The sequence below is a fragment of the Perna viridis genome, chromosome 3 (genome assembly GCF_037379345.1).
Source record: "Perna viridis isolate PV_CMFRI_1.1 ecotype Kerala chromosome 3, ASM3737934v1, whole genome shotgun sequence".
NCBI classification, from domain to species: domain Eukaryota; kingdom Metazoa; phylum Mollusca; class Bivalvia; order Mytilida; family Mytilidae; genus Perna; species Perna viridis.
In genome coordinates, this window is record NC_142447.1 from 28,040,817 (window position 1) to 28,062,015 (window position 21,199).

General features: G+C 32.4%; 1 protein-coding gene across 7 annotated transcripts in view; it reads right to left on the reverse strand.

Annotated features, from left to right (window-relative positions):
• Nucleotides 1-1,748: 1,748 nt before the first annotated feature.
• Nucleotides 1,749-21,199, reverse strand: part of LOC148621706 (neuronal acetylcholine receptor subunit alpha-9-like) — a 28,356-nt gene continuing 8,905 nt past the window's right edge. For 3 of the 7 annotated variants that reach the window (XM_088576361.1, XM_088576359.1, XM_088576364.1), the window contains exons 2-7: nucleotides 14,040-14,133; nucleotides 7,179-7,342; nucleotides 6,764-6,808; nucleotides 4,572-4,681; nucleotides 3,491-4,026; nucleotides 1,749-2,515 (exon numbers count right to left, since the gene is read on the reverse strand). In XM_088576361.1, coding sequence (XP_088432487.1) covers nucleotides 1,914-2,515; nucleotides 3,491-4,026; nucleotides 4,572-4,681; nucleotides 6,764-6,808; nucleotides 7,179-7,342; nucleotides 14,040-14,109 — 1,527 coding nt within the window. In that variant the 5' untranslated portion in view covers nucleotides 14,110-14,133 and the 3' untranslated portion in view covers nucleotides 1,749-1,913. Of the gene's footprint in view, nucleotides 2,516-3,490; nucleotides 4,027-4,571; nucleotides 4,682-6,763; nucleotides 6,809-7,178; nucleotides 7,343-14,039; nucleotides 14,134-14,538; nucleotides 14,665-14,722; nucleotides 14,959-20,609; nucleotides 20,817-21,199 lie in introns of those variants that run through there. The other 4 variants (XM_088576358.1, XM_088576360.1, XM_088576363.1 and 1 more) reach the window with 4 other exon arrangements.

A 21,199-nucleotide genomic window follows, 5' to 3' on the forward strand; every position in this document is an offset into this window, starting at 1 on the left:
TCAGCATGATGAGTTGGACCTATGCCGAAATTTTCAGAAAGATCTGTAGACTAATGAGCGAGTAATGGGTCATGAAATGGATTTTTTCCCGAATTTTGCATTTCCAACTTCGAAAATATACTAGTAGGATGGACTGTAACAAAACATGGTATGAATGATTGTTAGGATATCCTTAGCAATCTGTGCGAGATTTTTGATCTGTCGAAAGACCTGGTCACCATTGCTAAAATCAGGTTTAGCGAAGTTTTTACGGGGTAAAATTGATCAGCGTGGGGAGACGGACCTATGTCGAAATTTTCATGAAGATCTGTTGATCGCTATTAGAGTTATTGCCCTTGAAGAGTAGTAATTGACTGAGAGATTTATTTTGTAATATGAAAACCTGGCGGATAACTAAGAAAGGTCAAGAGTCCAGCTTCGGAAAGCTTAAAAGACTAATTTTAACAAGGTGAGCGATTCAGTCTCTCTAGAGCCACATTTGCGTTTACCATATCCATTCCTTTCTCTATAAGACATTAAACCGCTGTCAATAAGAACGCTTTTCTTACCAGTGAAACTAGTCTTTGCTTCCAATACTTGATGAAGTCACGAATTGCCAATCTACAATTTTGTATATGTTTTCTGTTCGCTTCATTTCACTTGTTTCCTTCAATTTTTCTTTACTGATGTTCTAATGACAATGAACTGAACGTATCAGGGTATTTCATGAACTTCCAAATACAATAATGCATTTACAACCTCACTAATATTGCATCAAAATATTCCAGAATTCAGTAAAATCTGACATTATTGTGTTGTTCATATGATTGCATCCATCCTACTCATTTTAACTCGTGTTTTAAAAGTTATTCTTTGGTCCATAAGTTTGGTTTTGGACATGCGCCATTGGGACCTTTATTTCTTTGGATTCTTCTCCAGTCTTAAAATTTTTGTTCAAACGAATTTGTTTTATCCAGGGAAAATATCCCCTCTGTCAACTAATTGTACCAAGCAACTACAGTGTCCATGGAGATCAGATGCTATCATGACCAAAAAAATAAATAAATCTGCTCATCAAAACTTGTAAATCCTTGGGCTATTTCAGTTTAATTCAATATTTGGATTATCAAGCTATTTAAATTGAATCTCTCTTTAATACATAAATTAAATTTAAGTACATGAGAAGATTTGAAATGGAGAAATGTTATCATTTGGTACTATGAAGCTGTATAGGCTGCTGCATGATTTGAGCTACCTGAAGTACTTATAACCTAAAAAGCCACACTTTAGATTTCCTGATCCAAGCAAGTATATCTGTTCACTATCTGTAGTGTTTGTAGAAGTCAGATTTAAAGTATTGGGGTACGTTTGACCCACCATTATTTGTTACATTTCAAATGGATTAGATAATGATGAACAGCTGCATTTAAGCACCTGTAACACCCTGTATTTGCTGTTGATAGCCACACAACACGAAAAATTAAATCGAGGTAAATAATGATAAAAAGATGATCCCGTCTGAAAATATTCTATTTTTTGTTGATTGACAGTTTTTTACACAAGGGTGAAAATCATAACTTTTTTTCAGCAGCAGCCGGAGTAAAAAAATAATTGAAAATCTACATTGTTAAACAAAGGTGAAAATATTTAATAAAATAAAAAAAAGATTGGTGCTCTTTTTATCATCAACATGTGGACGTACATATGGCATTTAGCCATTGAAGTCTGTCAAAAGTCGGCATTGGGCAGATTAAAATTGAATTAATTAATTGATATCAAATTCCCCTTTTTAATAACTTTCATAACACATTCATCTAATATCGGATATACAAAGGTTCTGTAGTGCATTTATTTTAATAATAATATAATACATGTCAATATTGATATGTGGAAGACTTTTGATTTATCACATCTTGTTTGCATTTTTAAACAATTCAAGGAACTGGAACTTCTCCGTCTATTTGAACTGATTTTGTCATTGGCATAATAAGAAGGAGCAGAACAGACGAAAAAGTCGTACCGATTATAAATATCCAGAAAAAGAAACGGTCGATCACCTCTGCAGCTTCTATCCACCGCTTTGAATAAAAATCTGTCTTTTCTTTTTCTTCATCTCTATCAATAAGAACTTGCAAACGACGTAAAATTTCTTCAAGTTCCCAGTTCCCTTCATGTAAAGGGGTTTGTGTGGTTGTCACTTTTTGACTTGGTCGTCTGCTGTGATGATTTTGATCATTTTGGCGGCAATCGCCATTTTCATAGTCTAGTAAACCACACCCTGAATCGTTTGAGAATGTCGTCTTCATGTTTAGATTATATCCTCTAGAACTTAACGGAATCATTTGAAATTCCGATGGGAGCTCTTTCACTAGATGAACCATTTTAAAGCACATTATTCGACCCAGCGCCATGACAGTGGTTCTGAACCAACGAGGAAGATCGACCTCACGGAAACCTCTTTGATTTATATTTGAGGTAAATACGGCTAAGACAACAGAAACTGAAGTTAAACTCATAACAGTTGTAAGGTATATCCCTGCAAAATGATATAAGGAAAAATGATTACTATACTGTTTATTACAGGATAAAATTCGATGCAAGGACAAATCTAGCATTCAAAACCATACAACATGTAGCCAACCCTTTGTTTCCTGTTGTGGGATTCATACGAGAAAGAACTTTTAACTTCAAAAGTTCGCTATACATTCGAATTGGAAGACGCAGATTATAATCAAATGTTTGTTTTGACATGTAGTGTTGAAAGACTTCAGCATTCCTTTACCACTGTAGATATTCAAAAGTTTCAACATGTCGCTCTTCAACCAGACACACACTCATCGGTGTTAATGATTTCATTGTACGCAATGCTGTATTTCAAAAAAAAAAAAAAAAAAAAAAAAAAAAACAAGAACAAAAAACAAAAAACTTATGGATGTTAGGTAAAACATCTATTTAAACATTGTAGTAAACAATTTTACAAGAAAACTCAAAACGGAAATAACACACCATGACACAAAAAGCTACAGAATATGCAAAAAACATATAGTTATTTCCAGCAGACGACTCGAGTTTGAATCGTTACACAATTAAAACAAGCACTTATTTATAGTTATATTACTAAGACAAGAGATTTTAGCATATATGAAGTGTAAATCTTACAGCAATGACACTGGGACAGCTTTTCCAACTTTTATCATTGTTAATGTTGAAGAAATCTATCTGAATTTCCATATTTATCTTTTTATGTAAATTATTGATTAAATTTCCATTCTGTCGTAACTAAAACAATATGCTTTCGTCAAATTTGGTACAAATGCTAGACAAATAAATCTTTATACCAGCTCAGAAAATGGTAAGAAAAATATACACAAATTAACCAGCCGATAAAGTAAACTGATTAAACACTCTTTTATTGTTTGCCATTGTCATTCCAGTATTTAAAATTAGGAGAAAAAGAGCAATTCAAACATTCTGAAATTGCGAATCGTTTCTACAAAAAAGTAATGCTTACCTATTAAAGGAACGAAATTCGACGTTGCTGGCATATTTTCAGCAATCAAAAGCATAAAAACAGAGAAAGCCAGGAGGACGGTCAATCCGAGAGTAACTTTCTCTCCACTATCAGGCCTCATCCAAAATCCCAGTAAAGTCAGGACTGACAACATTATACATGGTATCAAAACGTTATATGTGTAGTATAGGGTTCTACGACGTATATGTAACATAAATGTTACATCGACGAACGGTTCTGGACAACAGGTATACACAATTATATTTCGGACAGATTTCACCCCCACTAATTCCCACTCGCCATTGCTGACAAAGTTGGAGAGATCTACTCCCTTTTTACTATCGAAGACATCGACTTGGAAACCATCGTAGGCCCAAGACCCCATTTTCATTTTGCAAATTTGATCATCAAATGGATAGTAAGTTATGTCAATGCTGCATGTACTACGGAGTTTGACGATTGGAGGCCAGAAAACGGTACCATCATAAGACACCATTGCCAAAGCCTCCATATATCCATCTGTATAATCCTCAGCACTGAAATTTGAAATAATAGCTAATATTCATCAGCTTTACTAAACAACACAGTCAATGTTGATGTGTAGTATTCTATACTATAAATCATTAAGCATTAAATTGGTTGATTGATTACATTACTTTTAATGTCTTTTAGGCGCTAAGCTTTAGTAATGATGTTTAATAAGAAAGCAAGTGACCTCTCACAGAAATATCATTGCGACTTTACAGCCTGTGAATATTTTTGTTTTGTTTCTTTTAGATATAATGACATAATGGCTAATTATGACGTCGGTTTTAAATCAAATATCATTTAGCTACCAACTTAAAGAACACATTTATATGATTCTAATAATTATTATTTTTGTATTATAATCGAGGTATGAAATAGTTTTATACACTGTTGCAAAGAAAACTGAATGTAAGTATTAATGGTCATTTTACATTGGAATATTGATATGGGACTGAATGGGTAATGGAACAGATATAAAAGCTTGCCCATATGAATAAAGTAGCACATTTCACATGTATAGTATGTTAGGAGTTGTTCAAATGCCTTTACAAACCTATTGTATGTGACTATATCTGGTAACCATATACTTTTGCATGGCATTCTCAGAACTTTTAGTCCATTATAGTCATCTGGGTTCCAATGCAGCTTTTCATCATACCAACTCTATAGAAAAGAAGAGAAATACCATGGCAGTCGTCCAGAGTAAAGACCATTGCATATACAGTTTGGGATGAGAAGCAGTGAAAACAAAATCGAACAACGAAAAAGACGAAGCAAGACTTGTAATCTTGTAAGTATTAGATGTAATACAATCATTATCATTCATTGTCATGTAAGATGTAGGTTTGATTATGAACTTCTGTCCAAAAAAAAGCCGAATTCATTTGACCGCATATATTTTCATGAATTATATAAATTATAAACATTAGTGTTAAAAAGTTCTTTGCACTGTATATATATTTTTTTGAGAAATATGATATTGACGGAAACAGTATAGCAAAAGGTAATGACCCGTTCAATATTTGTCAGATTTCTGGGCCGGTGCAAATGTATAATTGGATCCTCTTATAGCTGGGCAGAAAGTTTCTTTTAGAATTGTGCATGTGCTTGGTAGAATTTTTTTTAAATTAAATTGTTAAAAAAAGAAAAAAAATCAAAAATTATATGCAAATCTAATTACCAAAATATATTAGGAAAGGATCCTTATTTATCTCGCATGCAGTAAAGGTTTTAAATATATATATTCTTGGTGCAGTTTCAACAATAAAAATATAGTTAATGGTAAACAAATCTATTCAATGAATCATGTAAAATATATTGCTGGGCAACAAGTTTTTCTGCTTTGACATTTAACTCGATCCGTAGATTTTTTTTTCTCTCTTGGCGGATAAGCATCAAAGATAAATATAAGAAGGAAGAAAAACCGCACCGGCCCAGTATACTTTGATAAATATTGAACGGCCCATAACACATACTACAATCCGTAACCAGTTAGTAGAAGGTTGTTAAAGAATTTTTTTGGTAGGAACAAAAATATCTTCGAAGTATATTGGAAGTTCGTGAGAAAATATTAACACAAAGAGAATATTTTATATATCAAATTATTGTTTATACAAACTGATGTTGCAGTTGTCTTTACTTTTTAAGATACCGGGCTACAGTTCCACAAAATGATGACAGACATTTTGCAGAAACAAACTGTGACAGACGAACAGAACGACGGACAGATGGGACAAACGTTTACACTGCAATATTTGGAAATTTGGGGATATCTATTAGCATACATCAATAATTCACCCAAAGCTTTGCAATGGTGCATTTACACCAGCACTATAAAACAATTTCTCCAGATTAAAACAAATTTGTCTCCCATCGTAAGAATCACATGGGAGAAGTGAGTTAAATCAATTTCTGTCATCATAAAATTAATTATCGTGTTAATCCAGATTTGATTGCATAACACCAAAATAACATCACTAATTTTAAACCTCAAAACAGCTTTACATCATTAAGCATCAATTAAGCTGTTCTTTCAATCCTATTAAACCATTCACTTGACGTTCAAATTACATCAATTTGAAAAGAAAATTAAAACTACATGACATCCGTTGGAATTTGTTTTTTTTGCAAACAGTATAAATATTCAAAAAAAAAAAAAAAAAAAAAAACACCAAAGAGCCTTGGGGAGTCAAAGGTTCGATGTCCCTCTTATCAATTTTAATCCAGGAGTTCTACTAGATACACAATTAACAATCGTTGAAAACTACTATTGTTAACAATAGTATCTCCTCGTTCAATGAATTTCAACGTAAAACATAACTAGAAAACTGTTTAAAATGTGATTATTGTTTCTAGAAAAGTAGAGACCACTTACCCTACCGGTGCATCTGGTCAATGTTCCCCGGTTTTTAGTGGAGGCCGAGTTGCTCATTTACTCTTGTTACCTTGTATGTATTATTTTGGTTATTTTATGTTCTTTGTTGTGTTTGTCTGTTTTCCATGTCTGGTCTTTGTCCTTGGATTACATTCTTTTGATGTCCGCTAGAATCTTGTTCCATTGATAACTCCTTGGCAAGCTTTTACTGAACACGCTCAAAAGAAGGCTGTACGGGATATAATTTCGTATGAATGCTTACGCATATGCATTTTATACTTCTAAATGCATATTTCACAGTTTTTGCAGCTCCTTGCTGTTTGGTTATTTATACCTTTCTCATTGTCTTGATACTGTGGTATGATACTGACCTGATCAAGCCATATATTAGTTGTGATCACCTGGTTCTTTTCATCCTAAAATTATACAGTATGTAACATTTGTATTTTGCTCACGCTAAAATACGGTATTTTGATTATGTCAGCTATTAGCAATCTCAACTAGACACAATTAGAAATGAACGTAGATCTTTCATTCAATAATTAATTACAATTAGAGAATGGAAGAAAACAAAACGAAACACACGAAAACAATTTTGGAATTATCACGACATGATTCCAGAAGTCACCCCTTCTTGAATATTTCAAAAAAAAAAATCCTAAACGAAATAAAAAAAAAAAAACATTAAAGGATTAGCTACGTAGTATGGTATTCTAAGTATAAACATTATTACATATTCGTAGTCACTGTTTTGAAGTGATATAGACTCCATGACATGAAACTCACCACGTCAAAAATCTGAGTTAGTGTTATTCCTATGGTTACGTTGACTGGGTGCGAGGCGTTGTAAACTGGTCTAGTATTTGGATCATAGTTATTCATTAGTACCATATATAATCTCTGTTCGTCCGTTAGTTTCGGATTCGTCTGGTTTATACAGACCTGGGTTTCTATAATGAGAAAAAAAAATTCATACAAAATTTTGAAACAACTTCTTTATTTTTTTAAAGCAATAGTAAACGCCTTTTGCAAAAAGATACAACTCAAATGATAGAAAATATATTTGAATACTTTATACAAAATCGAAGATAAATTTTAATAAAATAAGCATTAAAAATAGCTTTCGAGCAAGTCGTGTTTAAAGTAGAAAAACTGTGAATAAGATCATCATAAGATAAGAATAAGATAAAACTGAATATAAAAATAACTACTATATATCGCTTTAGATCGAAACCTTCAAGTAGAAAAAATAATGACATAAGAAGGAGTAAATAGTGCCACATAACAGATTTTACGGGAGAACAAGTTCTAACGAAGCGATAAATAACTTGTATTATGGGGTCAATTAGGCAATGCTACAAACAGAAACAATTTTACTGGCATTGATTTAGAGCATTTTCCTTGTGCTTTATGGTACACAATTTCGAAGTGGTATCAGCAATGTTTTTTTTTGTTTTTTTTTGTCTGCCTTTTCTCTCTCTTGCTCATTTCCCATTTTTTATTTTTTCAATAATTGCGTATATTAGCATTTTGAAGGTTTCTCATATCTCAGATGACTGTTTATTTTGTTTCATTTCTCTGTATTTTCTAAAAGTTGTTTTTATTGTATCTAGAATACAAGTTACAACAAGGCTTCTATAAAGATAAGTGCCATGCAATTAGCGGTTGCCTTTTGATGGAAATTCTGATTGCTGGTTATGAGTTATCAGTGTTTAACCCTTACTATGCCAAAGAGCCTATAAATAGGGTTTTCATACTCCCGTATTTTGCCAAAAACCTATATATAGCAACTGTTCCAAGTCGATTGTTTTGCAATAATGTCATTGACGTCACAGTTCTGAACGTGATGATGTGTGGGGTGCTTCACAGGGTAGACTCTGCATATTAAAACAACGTCTTATTTCTACTCGTCGTTATCTATTGATCAAATATTCACACATTTTATTTACTTCTCTTTGTTTTTATCTTCAGTGCAATATACTTAAACCAGCCTGCTCTTCATGAATTTCGTGCAGGGAACAAAAAATAGAACGTGTAAAAGAAATTACCAAAAAAAAAGAAAAAAAAAAAAAGAAAAAGAAAAACAGAAACAAATACATTGTGACGATAAATTTTAAACTATATAAACATATAGTTTCAACGATGCATTATGCACATGTATTTATTATTGATAAAATCGCAAATATTGCACAATGATTTCAATTAAGTTGACATGGATAGCACGGAACATTTTGTCAACTGAACATATGGTTATGAAAATTAATCTTCTCACATCTACTAGTGCCAAGTATTCAGTAATTAGGGAAAAGAGAACATTGGCATGAAGGTAATTTATTTATTCCTAGAGGTTTTACCAAATTTTTGAGGATTCCTTTCAATATCCCGAATAATAAGCTTAATTCGTAAGTTCAAAATCAAAAATGAGATTCTGACAGAATTGTACTATGCAAGATTCATCCCCTCCTGCTAACACGAAATAAAATCAATCAATACATGTGACTATGTCAAAATTAGATTATTAACTTTCTTAACTGCTAACATAAACAAAACATTTAACCAAACAAAACATTGCAAACTATATAGTATAGAAAAAAAAGAGAAACTGCTCCTATTTTTTCAGGTTTGGAACGCAGAAGGTGTCATTTCATGCATAGCCCCATTAGTTTGGATACATGAAAGTAATGAGTAAAGTCTCTCACAGGATTTGTTATAAAAATACACGTAGGTCGAATTCAAATAATTTGGTTGTTTATCTTTAAAGTACGATCGTTTTTACTTCTGTTTGTTTCTTAAACTGTACCTATTTAAGGAGAATGGATATGAAATTCAAATTACTTCTTCTTTGGTTGATGTAATGGCTTATTATATCCCTTTTAAATAAATATCAGTGTAAATATAGCGACTTGTGAAATCTTTTTGTGTGCTAACTACGGGTTTTTAAGTATTAAAAAAAGGTTTAATGTAGTAAATAAGATTTATTTAGAACATCGACAAGTTGAAGGAGTAATCAAGGGAACCAAGGTTATAGCGGTAATCAAAAGAATGCAATCCAGGGACAAAGACCAGACATGGAAAACAGACATACACAACAAAGAACATAAAGTAACTAAAAACACTTCTCGTGAAATGTCTAATTATATTCTTTTTACGTATTTTTACTTTTTTTTTCTTTTATATTTTTGGGTACATTTTTATGTACGTAAGTACGTCAATACCTATATGTACTAAGTTGACAACTTGACATCATAAAATATACTCAAAAACATCCAAGTGATGAATATTTTACGTCTATTTCTTTCTTCGTTCGATCACCCCGCCGTTGTGCCCTTTCTAATGACGTTACGTTATTGTCGACGTCATAAGCAGGACAGTTGAATTTGAATCTTCAAATTCTTCCGCCCCGTGCAGGTCCGGGTGTCACAAGAATAGGCCTGCAGCAGCGCTAAGCTTGTCGTAAAAGACGACTAAATAGTGCTCAGAAACCTAGCCAGGGGCTAGGCGCTCTGCCCACAGAGCAACTGGGATGTGTGCCCCAGGTGGTGGAATGGGGTACCCCTGGCGTGTTACATGCTGGGGTTGTCAGGCTATACTACGGAAAACCTGACCGCAAACCATAGTGGTGCACCGTGTTGGGAAAGATGTCACGTTCCTCGCACGTTAAAGAACCCTGCTGTGGTATTCGATAGGAGTAGGAACCTTTGCGCTCCGCCACAGGAGGCTAAATTGCCCGACCTTACCCATCCCTCCCTTTTTCTAGTGGCAATCAAAATTTGTCGACCCTACTGTGCTTGTGTCCCATCCCGTATTTCATTTCATCATCATTTCATGTTCATTTTATCATCCGTTTCATGTTCATCGTCTGAATATAGCTGAAATATTGCTGCTCGGACGTTAACCCCCAACAATCAATCAATCAAATTCTTCCTTGGCAAAATAAAGGAAAAGCCTTGGCACTCAAAGGGTTATAGACAATAACAGTCCACTTATTTTACATAGAACTGATACGGATGAGGCATAGAACCGCGGGAAAATGCGAGGATGTGCCGAGCATTTTCACAGATACCAGTCGAATTCGTATATCAAAGTTTTTGTCAAGTCAGTGCACTGTTATTGTCTTTATACTGCAACAAAATTTTGAAAGGAAAATGAAGTTTCAAGCAAGAAAAAAAACAACTTCAAAAACAATACGTTTGTGACGTCACAACAGAAAGTTATACTCAGGGAAATGTTTTGCTCATTTCTCCCTACATTAGGCCGCCCTGGATCATGGTCACAAGTTAACAAAGCCATATAGCATCTTTCACGTATTTGATAAAACGCTATTTATCTTAAATACACCCAACGTCCTCAAACATTAAAGTGTCTGGTTTCAAATTAATAGACTAATAGAAATGATGAAAATAAATGGAATTTCATCATTGGTGAACACATTCGGAAGTAAATCCGATAGAACATATCGGGAAAGCTGATGAACGATGTTTTATTGATGGCTATGAAATGTGTTGTGGAGAAAGCTGAAGCATTATTTAGTCATGGCTAATGTTTATCTAGGGTTTTGGATCAAACCTTAGAACGAATAGACTCATTTGGTAAAGAATTTTGTGAGAGCATGGGAAGAAAAAGAAATATAATGGTCAGTTTTGAAAATGTTACAGAGACCTCAATACATTACATATGGAGACGCCGAACGATGCATTATTTGATAGGAAAATAGTAAAGGTAACGAAATATTTTGTGGTATTGTGGCTGTCAATGAGTACTGCCAAAAATGTTATAAATTTTCTTACATTGTCATCAATTTCTTAATTTTTATCACTTGCGTACTATCGATTTTTTCGAAATTAAATTCAATTCTCACAGCTTTTCGGAGGATTGTCTGAACGTTAAAAAATTGAAGGTCTTCCCTTCTTTCGTATAAAAAAATCTGAGGAAACTTAATCTGAGACGTTTTATGTCCAAATTAGACTAGACGATACTTTTTAAAATTCGCTTTAAATTCATTTAACCTCACGATTAGAAAGCTTCTATCTGCCGGTTTTTAATGGTTATTGCGAATCAGTTCCTTTAGATGGATGATCATCTCCTATTCAAGTAGCACAAGTTGGAATATGTATCAAATTTTGAAAAATAATATGCGTTTTATATACACTAATTGCTTTCCTATTTCGACTACCCTGGACTTGACTTTTAATTTATGAGCAACTCGGCGGTTGTTTCTAGAAAAGCAGAGGACACCTGGTCCATGCTTACAGTTTTCAGTGGAGTCCGAGTTGCTCATTTGCGTATCTTACTTTGTATGTGTTATTTTTGTTATTTTATGTTCTTTGTAGTGTGTGTCTGTTATCCATTTCTGGTCTTTGTCACTAGACTACATTCTTTTGCTTTCCGCTATAATCTTGGTTTCCTCGATTACTCTTTCAGTAAATTATAATTCCCAAGGTAAAATGTTACAGCCAGTAACTAAGTGCTTACAACAGATAATAGAAATAACTCCGATTTGGTTTTGTTACTTTGTATGTATAATGTTAGTTACTTTATGTTCTTTGTTGTATATGTCTGTTTTCCATGCCTGGTCGTTGTCCCTGGATTACATTCTTTTGATTACCCTATAACCTTGGTTCAATTGATTACTCTTTCTGAAACATGAATGGATCAAAATCGGTCTGTCGAAGGTGATATATTTCGGAAATGACGTATGCTGTTAGGGGGAGATCATAGATCTTTTAACGCAGAAGCGCAGTGAGTTTTAATGGACGTCTCACATATACCCTATAGTCGAGACATGACCAGCGATATAACAAAACTAGAATAAAATATATACCCATTTTCTTTATTATTGAGCATGCCTTTTTATTGTTATAAAGTTAAGGACTCGGTGATCCTTACTGCCTACTTCTTTTGTAAAGTATCTTTGGGGGACAATTCGATTGATTTATCCTTTCTTAGTTTATTATCTCATTATTGGGAAAACCTTATGCGGGCACCTGTCGCCAAAATTGAAATAAAATTACACTTGGTCAAATGAACAGTATTAATATTAAAACATGTTCTTATATCTTACAGTTTTGTGAGGGCCTTTAAGAGTAAATGGCCGTAAAGTCGTTATTGATTTCGGATAAAATTCTTTAATGTCTTTTGAATGATTGATGTACAATATATGTATATCGTAACGAATCATGATAAACTTGACAACGACACAACGTGCTAAATTATTTGATAGATTACTATACATTGACAGAAAGGTTCTTAAAGAATTAGGTATAACAGGATCTAACAAGACTTTCAGAACAGGAACGAAGATATCAACAGAGAGTTTTCTTTTCTATCATGACGTAACATCAAAGTTACTGCTGACACAACGGTAGATGTGTACTGTCACAGGGCATTTGAAAGTTTTGCCCCCATTTTGTGCATAAATGTGGAAGAACTGGCGTTCATTTCATCTCAAGTTGTACGCCAATCCTAACTACCAACGCATATAATATTCAGTGACTAGATACTATGAAAAGACTAAATTAAATTTATTCTTCTTCTCTAAGAATGAATATTTAAGATATTTGGAAATTTACATTCATCAATTGTCCAGGTCTCAATATCGCTTTGACACAAAATACGTTTATAGGATTTTTATTCTTTTAAAAATGAAGTTTTAAGTCACAGTCAATTCATTTCTTACAAAAAGAAAATTTATGTTGTAGGAAAATATAATGCCAATAATGATCTACCAATCATGGCTTTAAAATTAGAAATAGGATTTAATGTAAACTAAATTTGTTTTGTATACCACATTCGATACATATTTTAGAAGCATCAGATGTAGATCACAAGATAATGTCCCTACTTACGATATAAAATCACAAAGAAAAATAAGAATCTTGTCATTTGTAAAACAAATTAACAAAACTCGTTTCGTATGTTAAAGCTTTAGTTGAACCAATGAAAACTTTATAAGAAACAAAAAAGGAATCCATGTACTGTGGTAAAAAAGAAACAAAAACAAAAAACAAAAACAAAAACAAAAACAAAAACAAAAAAAAAATAAAACAAAAAAAAAAATAGGTATTTCTAAGAAATTTTCATGCAATAACCAAGGTATGTACTTACTATTTAATGCAATGAACTGTACTGACGTTTAATCGTAAAGTAGAAACTGAGAGTGGGAAAAAGGGTTGTGGAAGAGCGATGCAATATATCGGGATTGAGAATGCAAAAATGTGAAGATGCGAAACTAAAACTGCTGCTGTAGTATATGACAGTGTAATTTAGTGATAAGAGTCTACATGTATTAAAAATTAATCATTTGAATTTTAGAATATATATAGAAGGGTCTGAAAAATTCCCAACGCTGTTAGAATTGTCAAATTTGCGAAGCAAATTTTTGACGTTCCCTGCGCGGGACTCGAACTCATACCGCTGTGACATCTATGGCAACACCATAGATGTCACAGCGGTACCGTCAATATTGTTTCAATAGTTGCTTTAATAATGCATAGGCTATTAAAATTCAGAATCGATGTAAGAATGTACAACTGAAGAGGGTAAGAAATTTCTGTACGTTTGCTAGTAGAAGTAGAAATGTCAAATTTATTTTGAGAATTTATCATATCTTACACCGAGTTGTAATGTCGCATGTTACTACAAACTTACCAGTAAAGACGACTACAAACGTGGAAAGAAACATAAAACATATAAATGCACAATCCGGAGCTGTTACCATGACGTCACATCACTTAATTTTAACCTGAAATGGAAACGCAGTTTTTACTTGTAATATAAAATGATTGAAAATACTGATGAATATCAAACAAAAATTGGATAGATTTATAACCTAAAAGTAATAACTTCTAAAACAGTAAATATTAACAAGTAATTAAATGTATTTAATCAAAGAACAAAAGCAAACAATAACTAGACAAAAGACAAGAATACCAACTCAAAACTACAAAAAAAAAAAAAAAAGATTTCAAAACAGCGAGTGGTTAATTCATGAAACCATTGCTAGCCCCCGACACCGATGTTGTTATAATGTCATTACAAGATATCAACTAACACATAAAACGGTTTGTCAAAAAAAAATTAAAAAAAAAACAAAACAAAACAAAATTTTGATTTTGTATTAAATTGTCTCTTGAACAAGCTTACGTACCTACAGCGTACATATTAGACAGAAACCCTACAGCGAACATATTAGACAGAAACCCTACAGCGTACATATTAGACAGAAACCCTACAGCGAACATATTAGACAGAAAAGTAGGTATCATCTTTGTATAATAAGAACCATATAGATTCATATAAAACACCAATAAATACGCATATGACTAGCCTACCTTGTTTGACCTTAATTCTTTTGAACCAGTAAATAATCCACGTTATACTTACAAACCAATTATATTCGATTACACATTCTGAACAAAGTAATAGAAAATCAAAACTATCAACATGCTCTAACATCTGTTTACCTGATTGTTCTAAAGGAAAATATCAATGTAATACAAACTCGCTACGGAGAATTGATTTAATTGAAATTGTGGAAAAATGTGAAATAAATCAGTTTGAGGTTTAACATTAGAAGCCTGAATGTGATTACATTCTACCGTTTCCCAATTGCTGAAGTTATGGAAACATACTCAAGCAAGAAGATATGGAGGAATGAGATGAAGATAAATGTTTGTTTCTTATTTGATTAAAATAAGTAAAATAAAAACATAAGCTAGAACACTTTGACTGCCAGTACTGAGGTTCGATGTGTTATGAAACCTGGAATAACCCATTAATTCCATTGTTTATGCCTGACCCAAGTCAAACCATAGCGGTTGCTTCCAACTTTTCAGTTTTTTCTTCATATTGCTTTTTTATATAGACTTTTCATCTTTTGACTATTACTCTTGAATATTGCATAGAGTTTGCCTATTTTGGTGGTTTTTGTTACTCTTTACTTCACACTATCTCTTACCACATTAACTAGAAGAAGGTTGTTGTGACATCTAAGGCGTACAAAAACTCAATATCAATATCATGCTTAATTGTTCAGAAACCTCATTGGTATCATTCTAACATAAACATATTTTCTCCCATTCTAATCAGCATGGTGATTAAAATGCATTTGACTTTTTGACCATTTAGCGTTGATTCAATGTCTGCAAGAGTTTTCCTGTCATTTAACATTTCCGATTTCCGAGTTTTCTACAGATTTTATGGGAGAATAGATTCTCCTCTAATGATTATGATATTTTAGCGGTTGAGAAACATATGTCTTCAGATTGCTGTCGCAACAGTTTATTATAGATATTTTCTATCATAGAATTACATTACGCTATAGCTCATTTTTAGTTATCTATTTTGCTTGATCATTGTTAACCTTTGTTACTGTTTGTTGCTAAATAAACTGACATTACAGAGAACAAATTGGAACATAAGTTTCAATAAGTTGTTTTGAAAACACACGAAAAACATGGTTTTTATATGCTTTTCCTTTTAAGGACCGCCATGAAAAACATATGAAAGAGTAATCAAGGCAACCAAGGTTACAGCGGTAATCAAAAGAATGTACAGGGACAAAGACCAGACATGGAAAACAGACATACACAACAAAGAACATAAAGTAACTAAAATCATACATATAAACAAAGTAACAAAAGCAAATGAGCAATTCGGACTCCACTAAAAACTGGGAGAATGGACCAGGTGCACCGGTAGGGTAAGCGTCCTCTGCTTTTCTAGAAACACCCACCGAGTTGCTCATAAAAAGTCAAGTCCGGGGTAGACAAACGAGGAAAGGAAAACTATGACCCGTTGAATAAATCAGTTTTCATGGTGCAGATGGATACACCATAACGATCCACGAGTTCATGATGACGACCATAAAACTTCTGTAATGATGACTTCAATTTTGTAACAACATTACCCTGTTCCAGAAGCCTATTAGAGTTCTAGCGCGATACAAAAAGTCTGCGTAGTTTCGGCAAGCTCTGGCATAACGTATGAGTTGTGATATGAACATACGCAGGTGCCGAATGGATGTTGCCACAGATGAAAGGAAAGTTGACAATTCTGAATGAAAAGTCACCACGTTTGTTGTAAAGTTTGGTCAATAGTTTTCCTTTACCATCGATTCCTAAATGTAGGTCAAGATATGAGGCTGACTTCACAATGTCTGTAGTATCCTTTATCTCAAGTTCTTTTGGGTAGATGCGATGTATCAAATCCCCGAAATTAGGATTGTTTAAAGATAATACGTCATCTATATAGCGGAAACTGAGATTAAAGGATCTAGCCAAATGATATTCTTTCTTTCTGATCAGATCAGCTATAAAGTCAGCCTCATAAGAGTAAAGGAATAGGTCAGCAAGTAAAGGAGCACAATTTGTTCCCATTGGAATGCCGTTTGTTGAAAAACGAGTCCACCACACTGGACAAATATGTTGTCGATTAAAAATTCCTCTGTATATTTGGAAGATGATTTGGAAAGTATGAGGAATCTCTACCAAGAACTATATATTTGTATCTAGATGTACCATCTTTTTTGGAAAAACAACGATGTATAATGTTTTTAAGTCGGGATTTTAACTGAGTATGGGGAATAGAAGTATATAATGTTGAAAAATCATAGGTTTTAATGCTATTATATTCAGATAGTATTCTTGAACTGATTGTCTTCAACAGATCTTTCGAATTTTTCAGGATCCACATTGAATAAATACCACTACGGGTGTAACAAGTGTTGTGGTAAGACAGCAGACCCTCTTTGACAGTTGTGAGTATAAAAATTAAAAGTTTTGAAAGAGATTTGGTCGTTCATTTTGCAGATCCAGCTATGAAACGTTGTTTGAATGGATTCTTGTGGAGTTTAGGAATCCAGTACATAGACGGTAAATCACAATCATCGTCCTTGGTAGAGAGACCAAAAGAGGATAGCACAGATTTATGGTTTTCCACAATCTCTTCTTTGGAGAGAGTGGTAGCAGTATAGGTCTTATCACTGCTATTATTTTCTACGTCTACCTCTGATAATAAACATTGGATGTAAAACGTTTTGCTGAGAAAAACAATGTTGTTTTGGGCTTTGTCTGCTGGTACGACAACATATTTGTCATGTATAGTAGACAATGTTTTTGCTACATCGGGGTCTTTGAAAACTGATGTAGCCTTGGCACTCATTGACCTACTTAAAACTTTCATTCATTTCAAAAATAAAGACCTCACGGCCTTTAACCACTCTGACAGAGAAATCATATATTTAGAACTATCATATAATTTATGAAAAAAAGATAAATAAAAATGAAATGGTAATTACATGACTTCCATAAGACTTAATGTATGAAAAAAGGTACGATTTTCATAAAATTTAGAAACAAAAAAAAAATTGTTTTCATGTGATTTTCTAGGCAAAAGAACTTAAATTTCCACATTGGTTCTAAACATATGTAAACTTCCTGTGTAGAGAAAAAAAGTGTCATTCAACAATATTCCCATGATAGTGATTAAACAACGAAATGATATAAATACAAAATTGATATCCATCTATCCATCATTATATATGAGAAAATCAAATATTTTATGCATAAAAATATTGCTTCCTACGAATTGATGAAAATTGCATAACTGATTGAATTAAAGATATAATATACAATGTTACTATTAATCACTTTACAAATAAGTTGTATAACCCCAGGTCACATGATTGTATGATATGTGAAGTTTTGAATCATCGTAATGCACATGGTTTGTATAGAAAAGTACTAACTTAGAGTACTAGTAAAGAATAAGAATACAATTTGATTGATTGATGAAATGGTTTTCAACGCCCATACAGCAAATAAGAATTCGAAAGAAATATTTCCTTGATTTAGTCTGACAAAGAGGAAAACAGCTTACAAGAAGCAACGCATATGAAATCATAAGCAGCAAAACAAAAGTTTTCTAAGCCACCATACAGTTTACTTAATTGACTTTTTTGTGAGCAAGAACTTTGCATTTCAAAAGAAGTAAAGAATATTCACAATAAAGTAATTGTTTTAATGGACTAGAATACCTTATCAACGACAAACACATTTTTGCGTTATGAATCTCTTTCAAATAAAAAGATGGTATCAAGTCATATTTACATACACCTCAGGAAAAATAACACAGTACATGTCCTTTGCAGCATCAGATTGTTGACATTAACTAAATGTGTATTAATGTGACAATGAATCAGATTTCAATTAGACTAAATCGTTTACAAAATCAACAGTATTTAAATAATATCAAATTACCTTTCATTATTATTACAACTGATCAATAAAGAAATACAAAAATAACATTAAAACTGTAAAGTGTATTCATTACAGTATTCTCGTGAAATAGTTCACGTATTTATGTCAGCCTATCATAAATAAAGCTGTACATACTGAATATTGCGACAATAATTATATTATAATTAACTAAAAAAAATGTCAATCGGTAAATAAGAATAAAAACGGCAATCAAATTCAGTGTCTGCAGACAAAAGAAATGTCATTTCTTTCATAACTTAATAATTATTGAAATTCATAGAATGAGAACGAACTGTAATATAACATTTCAATATGACCAACATATACCACTGAAAGAAGTTAAATATAAGATTAGTTTACTACTCCCCTCTGTTTATACTGTCGTCTAAAATGAAGTAGATGTAGTAAAAAAGTTAATTGTTGTGCAATTTGCAGTTACGTGTTGATCAATTGTGCTATTTTCGGTATGTAGATTTTTTTATGGTTATCATGAGGCTGATACGTTGAATCAAAAATAGCCCAAATGAATCGTGTCTAACTTTATGATACACAACAACAGGTTGTAAAAAGATACGCACAGTACTACAGCCAACGGAACACATCGTCCTAAATTCTATTTTTCATACTTTGACCTCTTTTTCTCTCCAAGTTGATTCAATTGCCAAGAAAAAAATAGCAAGTCGCGTTCAGTTGGTCGTAGCACAGTGCGTATGATTGTACACCCTTAACAATGCAACTGAAATACTATTAATGCAGTTCAAAATCAGTATGTGCAAAATTGTATCGTTCTCATTAAGACTGAACAAGACAACATAGTATCTATGTCATTTAAAGGTACGTATGTTAAAAAGTGGTTTTATTGAACATAAGTTTATCTCCCTTGGGTCTCATTTATTTCATGATTGATACATCTTTCATATCATTCAATCAAAATTTATACACCACTGTACCAGAAAATCAATGCATAATGATTTAATATTAAGACGTATTTTATACAATTGTAATGAAATATTCCTATTTTAGAGTTAAAATACACTTTCACTTGACGAAACTACTTTATTTAAAGGTTACAACTATAATCAAAATTTTTAAGTTAGTAAAAACTTTAAAAAAAAATCTCTGTGTCAATTTATATTTCCTGATTATAAAATCACCTTGATTGAATAGTAAGCATCATCGTAGTTTGTGTTAATCTGACGAATCAACAGCAGAAATGTAATCCTGATAATTTTTTTTAACTGATTAGATAAAACAATATTGGTGTTGTACTTCTGAAATGTTCCTTTAAAAAGACACTGTCTTAGTAAAGGTACAGGCATTTACCAACAGTTACAGGTAAAAATAATAACAAAATATGCTAGATTTGATTTTAATGCCCAGCAGGAACAAATAAGAGATAAACTAGCGATTATTAGGGATTTATATTCAATTATAAATTATATGTTATGAATTCAAATAGGAATTTAGACAGAAAAGCCTTTTAGTGTTTGTATTTGTTCGATCCTGTCACTAAATTACTGAATTAGGTAAAACAAAATGAAACATAAATAAAAATCGGGTTATTTTTAAAATGACAATGCTGATGTTAGAAATATTTATGAGAGAACAAATAAAAATATAGAAACAAAATCTTGCCGTACCTGTATCTAGTATATCATTTTAAAGTTAAAAAATTCTGATAAACAAAAAAATACATACTTTTGGAGTTTCGTAACCTGATGATCAGTGGACATTCCCTATTTTATTGTTTTTTCCTTCATTTTTTCAGTCATCTCATTACTATAGAACACTTTTATAACTGATGAAGGATTCTTTCTGTACAATTTAAGTAAGTAGTGGAGAGGTCATAAGCATAAGCAGCAATATGAGCGTTCGTAAGTGATATTTCTGTTATTAAATAAATCATAATACGAAAAAGCAGCATGAAAGCTATATTGTTTATAAAAAATGTTTACCTTACCTTTCTAAATGCTTCATATGCGGTGTTCATTTAGTTTCAAACTGGAACAATGGGTGCATACAACAACTTAAATAGTCTTCAAAAATGACATTTTGTGATGTCGCATTTATAGAGTATATGACCCAAGAACAAGAATATCAGATTACGTCCATCATAATTGAAAAATTCAAAATGTGATGTTACATTATAATCAGTTCTATCATTTGGCTTAAATATTATAAGAATCTTGATAGATCAATCCCTCGCCTTTTGTCCATATTCATTATATAGAATATGCTAATCAATATCATGTTTAATTATAAAAGTAGTGTTTTATTGTACCTGTTAAATCATTTATTGGTAACATAATTACATTTGTATTTACTGTACTTTCAAGTAATGTAAAAAAGTTTAAAATCACAAATGTTGTGATCAGTATTAACGTAGATGCACATCTATCGATTCACACATATCACACAGTGCACCATTACTTTAAACTACCTTTAATAATATACATTTTTACAAATAGTCTCAAATGAGTCTTGTAAATGGATTGATTGTGATGTTCACATTCAGCCAACAAGTGTTTATTGAGGATTTAAATATATCAT